At 44.4% G+C, this 7,143-nt stretch overlaps 1 protein-coding gene across 1 annotated transcript; it reads right to left on the bottom strand.

Moving 5' to 3' along the window:
• Nucleotides 1–211: 211 nt before the first annotated feature.
• Nucleotides 212–3,070, bottom strand: LOC100280442 (uncharacterized). The gene is given in 6 exon segments (NM_001153363.1): nt 212–1,307; nt 1,405–1,755; nt 1,878–1,939; nt 2,026–2,137; nt 2,237–2,362; nt 2,824–3,070. Coding segments are annotated over 6 exon segments (1,299 nt in total). The 5' UTR covers nt 2,842–3,070; the 3' UTR covers nt 212–677.
• Between the last annotated feature and the right edge of the window lie 4,073 nt (nt 3,071–7,143).

Below are 7,143 nucleotides of genomic sequence, written 5' to 3' on the forward strand. Positions count from 1 at the left end.
ACGTAAGTTTAAAAATTTAAGCCGTTAGAAAAAAGATAAGAAAAAGATAAGCAATCCACTTGTATACTTCAACAGGCATTACAAACTAACCCATGATGGCAGCAACACCAACAGGAAGAGGAGGTAGGGATAGCACGGCATCATCGGCAGCAGCACAAGCCCTCACGAAGTTACCACCAGCAGCAGATCGCTTGCTTTGCATCCAACACAATAACATCACACCCAAAGCTTGCTTTGAATGACCAAAACCTAGTCTGCATTCCATTGTTCAAGGACCAAAAGAATTGGTCTTACAGGATACACTGTAACCTGTCCGGCGGCATTGCCATGTTCATTTACAAATCAGTTTCCATCAGGAATCAATGAATTTTTGAACACGAGAGTTCAACAGAATCCGGTTTTCCTCGTACAACAAACATAAGGGTGCAGAGATCGGCGATCCCTGCACAACATCTGTTCAGTCTACGCCTAGGTGACAGCAACAAGCCTGCGGCATCTTACATTCCGCTGCAGGCAGTAAAACGACAATATTACACATACACCAGCAGCCAATTTTGCAGGCAAAAAATGGCAGGCACACTGGAACAAGGGATGTGTGCCACTCGAGTCCCTACACTGTTCAGGATCAATCAATCTCCAGTAAGATTAGCAGCAGACAGGTATGTCGTTGGGTTGGGTTATTCGACCTTACATCTTTTGTATGGCACGAACCCCCTTACCAGTGATTGGTCTCCGCTGACGCTGCTGCTCGGCTTCACTCTTACAAAGGCCGAGTTCGCGCTGGGTTTCAGCTCAATGCTCGGACCCGACTCTGGCATCTCAACTGGCCCAACTGACTCCTTGACAGCATTGTTGTGAATGGTAGGGGTCGTCGTCTGAACATGAACATTGCCCGTGCGATCAGAATTAGTTTCAACCGATGGGCTATTGTCGGCATCACTCTCAATGGCGCCTTCGTTAAGCAGCCCTGTGCCAAACCCTCTTGGATGGCCGGCCGGAAAACCGTAGTAAGGCCACCACATATGAAGAGGGGAAATCCTAGCATCCCCTGACTCATACATATGAGCAGGGAAAGAATGGAACGGAAGAAACCATCCGTTATGGGCAGGGTATGCTGCCACCCCTCCTCCAACCCAGGATGTTTGCATCACTTCTTGTGTATCATCTCCAGCTCCCCCATCCGAGGAACAGACTTTCTTTGGGTCTGGGATGATAACTGTCTTCCCAAAAAGCTTCAAACTGGTTTCTTGGACTCGTGATGAATCTTCTTCAGACAGCTCACCATCACTGTTGTCCTGCTTTGATTCCTGTAATTGAAACATACCAAGCCGCATAAGCAAACATGTTCACGTTTCAGGTTACACCCATTTCGAAAGACGACCCACAGGATGAATGTTTCCTTACCTGATGGGATCGGTCTTCTATTTGCTGAGTGAGCAAATTTTCCTCCCCATTCACTATCTCAGGGACATTATTCCCATCATCTGATGACGCAGGAGACGTGCCCCCAGTTGATGGGTTTGATATTGATGAACCAAAAGCATCCGACTGCATTGCAGATAACACCGAGACAGGCGAACCATTCTCTTGGTCAGAACCAGATGGTGATGAAACAGGAGCATTCTTCGGTTCGCCCATTGGAGCATTTGTCACGGTGGAGTCGGCACACTTGCGAGGGTATGGGTGCAGTGGTTTTCTCTTTGGCCTAGGGGGTGGGATCTCAATTGAATTACTGGCCCCAGGTTCACGCACGACCTGCGTAGTTAGCTCAGAGTTAGCTTCTAGATAATCTCACTGTGCAAGCATATGTGATGGTAAAATACTGTGAATGCAGTGACAGCAGCTAAATTGAGCACAGCCACATGAGGGTTAAGCACCTTGGAGAAAAACTTCTGAGCATGGCTCCGAATCTGGACAGCAGTCTTTGTGCCAATGTGTTCTAATAAACGGCAGTTTGGAGGACAAATCAGAGAACTAATCATCAGCGTGCTCTAACGTAGGGTCACATGTAAAGCCTGCACGCACCTTGTATCTGGCGCCAAGACCGACCATAGAGCTTCAGTGCCTCCAGGAACTTCCCATGCTCTTCCTCTGTCCACTTCTCTCGCTGCTTCGTGATCGTGTAAGGCTTCCGAACCTACTTGAATCAAGGCAGGTGCCCATTAGTTGGCATGGTGAGCTGGTGACAGTGCTGTACGCTCACACTGATCTCAAAAGTGGGACAATAAATGGGTACCTTGACAGGGTAACCGTCCGCCCCCTCCTTGGGTTGCGTTGCATCATCCACCAGGGGTGATTCGACAGCATCCGACCGCAGCCTTTTGTCAATCGACAAGGCAGGTGAATCCAACGCGTCCCTTTCCTGTAAGGAACAACAGGAAACAAGTATTTAGTGATCGTCCCTCAACAGGTCAAAGCCATGCCAGATTCTACTTCTACCATGCATAAATGTCCAGATTTGAGCTCCCAGTGCTCCGGATCCCGCAAACGACATCAACTTAAGACATGTAATGGTGGTGGTAATAATAGGATGGGTGGGAACTGTTGGATTGATTGGAAGACAAGTTGCGATAGTGCTGTAAAAAAGGGGAACGAGTACAGCAAATTAGCTAAACACATGTTACGTGTTGGTCATCTCGTTCTAGTAGAACTCTCTACGGGTGCCATGATTGGCGTGCAACAGACAGGAAGGAGAAGCGTCTAGAAACAGCACATTTTTTTAAGAGGGTGATGAGATATTGGCATTAAAAAACTATTTTCAACACCGGCAGGCGGCAGGGAAGGATCAAGTGGAGGAGGGAAAGGGAGGAGACAATTGCATACCTGCGCCATGGACTCCATGAGGCGGGCCCGGAGCTCAAATCTCCGGATTCACCTTGGTAGGCTCTTCTTGCGCACGGAGAGCCCAGCAGAGGAGCAGCCGGCGGTCGAGGTCGTGGAAATTCGGTCCCTTCTCCGGCCGGGATCCGTCCAGAAAGCACAAAAAAATCGCTTCTTTGCCGGCCAGAGAACGAAACTCAGCACGGCCAGCCGCGGGGCGAGTCCGGAGAGCCGTGAGGAACGGAGGGAGGGGAGGAGGACGCGGCGGAGAGGAAGCGGTGGAGTCTCGCTCTGGCTGGCAAGGGCAAGGAAATGGAAATGGCGAGAGGAAGGAGAGGGGTGGGAGCGGCGAGATTTCTGGGGGCGAAGGGAGGGGAGGGGAGGCGGGCCACGTCGGCCGTGGGCCCCGCCTGTCAGGGCTGGAAATTTCGAGAAGGGCCAGGGATCGAGTGGCTGGGGAGGCCCCGGGAGGGGAGGGCCCACCTCCGCCCTCTGCGGATATTTTACGTTCTGACCCCTCTGTTTTCCCTTTTGAGATAGAGGGTCTCTTTCTCTTTTTTTTCCCCATTTTCTCAGGGTGGTTTTGTTTATCTATAGCATTGTATCGAAATTAAATATTTCATTGAGCCTCATTATAAATTTAGAAGTTTGTTCTGAAAATTTGAGAAGTGGAGTGAAGTGATTGGAGTGGATAGGAAGGTTTCCACGTGTTGACAATAGGGCACGAAGCAGCGTAGAGAAAATAAAAGAGAAAACACCGCAAATATCTGCGGCCGTTCAAATAGCAGATATTTTTTCCGCGGATAAACCCGGACCGTTTTCTCGTTACTAGATAAGAAAAAGGAAACGAACAAGAAAGAAGGATAAATTCCTAGCTGTGTCGTGTCCACAAGAAATTCCAAGAGCATTTCCTCTCTTTTTTTGTAACAGAAAAGTAAAATAATATAGGAAGTGCACCGTGCTGTGCTGTGCTTGTGCAGGGAAAGAAAAGAAGAATATCCGTGGCCGCAAAAAGCGTGGCCACAAGTATTTCTCGCTGCGCTTTTTCGGCGCCACGTCACGCGGCCAGCTTCGAGGCCCAGAAAGATCCTGCGGCGGGGCCCACACCACCCACCCCACCCCAACTTGTGGCCGTCGTTAACGTTACGCTGCCAAAGCATCCCTGGCCACAAGTTTTCTTCTTCTTCTTTTTTTCCTTTTGGTTTTTATTCTCCTTTTTTAATACCTTAGGTAGTACTAGTAGGGGTAAAGACTTAGAGTGATGTGCAGAGCTTAGCTAATGTCCTTTGATAATTAGCAAGCCTTTCATTTCCATTTCGATTTTTTTCCACTCAAGGCATATGAATTGTTTTTTTTTCCTTCCCAAAAACAAATCCTACGAGAGAGTGGATCGATCTTTTTTTGGGCATAGAAGCAGTAGACGGATTTAGACTGGACCATATAAACCGAGCAACAGCGACCTTGATCCAACTAAAGCCTGCTCATCAGAGACAGCGACGTGCGCCCTTCTTCCAGCCAAAGAATTTGAGCTGCAACCAGAACCATCTGTCTGGAATTGCAGGGCCGAACCGAATGTATCAGCTTCTCAACTCAAGGCTCTGTTTGGCACCAATATTTCTCAAAAATACGGTTTTACAATATTGTTCTCTGTAATTATTTATATGTAAAATTGTAGGCCATAGTATTCGGCAAAGGTTAGTCATGTCATGAAGACTTTAGAGTAGAGCAAAATTTTCAATACTGTAAAAATATCATGGTATCTATAATATCTTGATTTTAAAAACATAGTTTTTAGGAATTCAACGAAACCTTTTATAACATAAAATACTATAATATTACTAAAAAACATGACATTGTCTAGAAATCGTAAAAAAAACCGTACTCCCAAACAATTTAATTAAGGCCATGTTTGGAAGGATTCACTTCAGAAATTGTAGCTTCGGTTTTCCACCTTTATCATTAAACAACTCCAATATATTGGTAAAGCGGGTTTAAAGAGTGTTTGGCTTACACGTAGACTCTAGTTTCTGTAATACATTAATTTGTGTGAGTTTTCTTAGTTAACCTTGATGATTGGAGGGTGCAGAAAGAGACATGAATTGGTAGGTCATGTGACCAATGGTATGATAGGTAATTTTGATATAGCTTCATAAGAAGGTATAAAAACAATATTTTTGAAGCACCCTTTGAGGGGCTTCGAAAGTTTCATGAAACTAGTCTCTAGTTTCAGTTTTTTTAAAGTTACAGGTCATAGAGTTAGATCTGTTTGGATAGAAGAAACTGAAATAAACTCGAAATTTTAAAGTGAAGCTCTTCCAAATAGGATCTAAGATGAGCTAGAGGAAAGTGAGATAGAGGCGGAGCTCTGTTTAACAACTTCTAATGGCATCTCTTAATAAGTTCATGGGCTTTATGCAGTTAACTCTCTAAGGATACGACCAATGTACGGTGGTAGAATATCTCGGATGATTTATCTGAAACATGCATGCAACCTCCATCACGTCGCTTTCAGCTAATATCTCGGCTGATAAATTAGTGGACGCAAGCTCGACAGGTTGCGAAGCGCAGTTCACAGAAAAGGAGGAAGAAGAAGAATAAAAAAACACACATACAGTATAGGAGCTATATAATGTGGAGGGGAACAAAAAAACGAACTTGAAAATGAGCGTACATAGAGTGTGGTCCATTCATCCCGCGGATAATAAAAAAAATTATATCCAACCCCACACCTGAGCATTAGTTTATAAGACCGTATTCAAAACCTTTAAAGCTAATAGTTAACTATTAAAATTAGTCGTAGAAGTTTCAAACACCTCAAACTAATACAACAACTAATTGTTAGTTACCTCACAGCTAACGGTTAGTTTATTAGCGGGCTTTTATTAGCTAACTAAGAACTATAAGCTTTAGGGGTTCTAAATATGGCCTAAGATCGACAAACGTATAGATGACTTTATAAAGCGTTGTTCAGTTCAAAGCTTTTTATTAGCAGTGTCAAATGTCTTAAGTTTGAATGGAGATGGAAATGATATACTTCCTCGGTCCCAAATTAAAATTTGTTTTAACTTTTTATCGGATTTATACAATAATTAATGTATATGTTTTATATATATGTCTAGGTTCATAATCATCTACTAGGTATGTGCACGTGCATTACGACGAGAGTAAAAAATTTGTATAAAACATAGATAAGGAAAGACATACATCGCTATGATATGTAAAATCCGTGTGGCAAATATTATCAATATCGCACAAATTATTTCTATAGTCAATATACAATGAGCTGTTTGTCCGGGATTGGCCTCAGGCGAGTCGTGACTGCGTCTCCCACCTGGGGTTGGTCTCGCGCGAGTCGTGACTGCATCTCCCGCCCGAGGTTGACCTCGGGCGAGTTTTGACTGCATCTCCTGCCCGAGGATGGTCTTAGGCGAGTCGTGACTGCGTCTCCTGCATGGGGTTGGCCTCGGGCGAGTCATGAATACGTCTCCCACCTAAGGTTGGCCTCGGGTGAGTCGTGACTACGTCTCCAGCACGAGGTTGGCATCGGACGAGTCGTGACAGATGTTGAGGCAGCAAGGTAGTATCATACACTGTTGAGACATTTTGTATGTAAGGACTAAAGTGCTAGTGGTGTGTTGTGGATGAAAAAGTAAAGAACACATTCTCTGGGCTGGTCTGTCTCTAAACTATTCATAATGTTCTGAACAAAAAAAAATCACACGCCCAAAGAATAGTTGTTTAGCAAGTTGCTTAGTAGTAGCAGTTTTTAGTTTAGCAGTAGCATGTTACTCGGCTCCTTGTTGGTAAACAGTTCAGGTATTGTATTTTTAGTTTTTCAAGCATCTTATGTGCATCACATGTCTCACATCTAATCAGCAGCAACACATATAATAGAAATAAATTGCATTGTTAAACAAAACCACCAGTGGCATAGTATGGGAAACAACACAACACACCAGTCATGATTGGAGGAGCACATAGTATGAGAATATGACAACAAATGGCCTAAAACTAAGCAAAGAACAAGTAAACTATTCTAAAACATTGGATTGTATCTCCACCAGTCAAGATTAACACCAACATTGAAGGAGCACATGGTCTCAATAGGATTGTCTAGAGCACATGGATTTCAGTAGGTGTTCTGAACTATCTGGAGCACATGAAAAAGCTAAAGATGTTCTCAGTGGATGGACTTGCAAAAAAGAAATAAAAGACTTGTTTTCTAAACAACAACAAATGTAATTTGGCGGCAGCAAGTGTATGCATACTACTGACTAGACAACACCTAACAAGTTCAGTGTTGGAATGCTTACTTCTGAACTT

Source organism: Zea mays, chromosome 5 (genome assembly GCF_902167145.1).
Source record: "Zea mays cultivar B73 chromosome 5, Zm-B73-REFERENCE-NAM-5.0, whole genome shotgun sequence".
NCBI lineage: Eukaryota > Viridiplantae > Streptophyta > Magnoliopsida > Poales > Poaceae > Zea > Zea mays.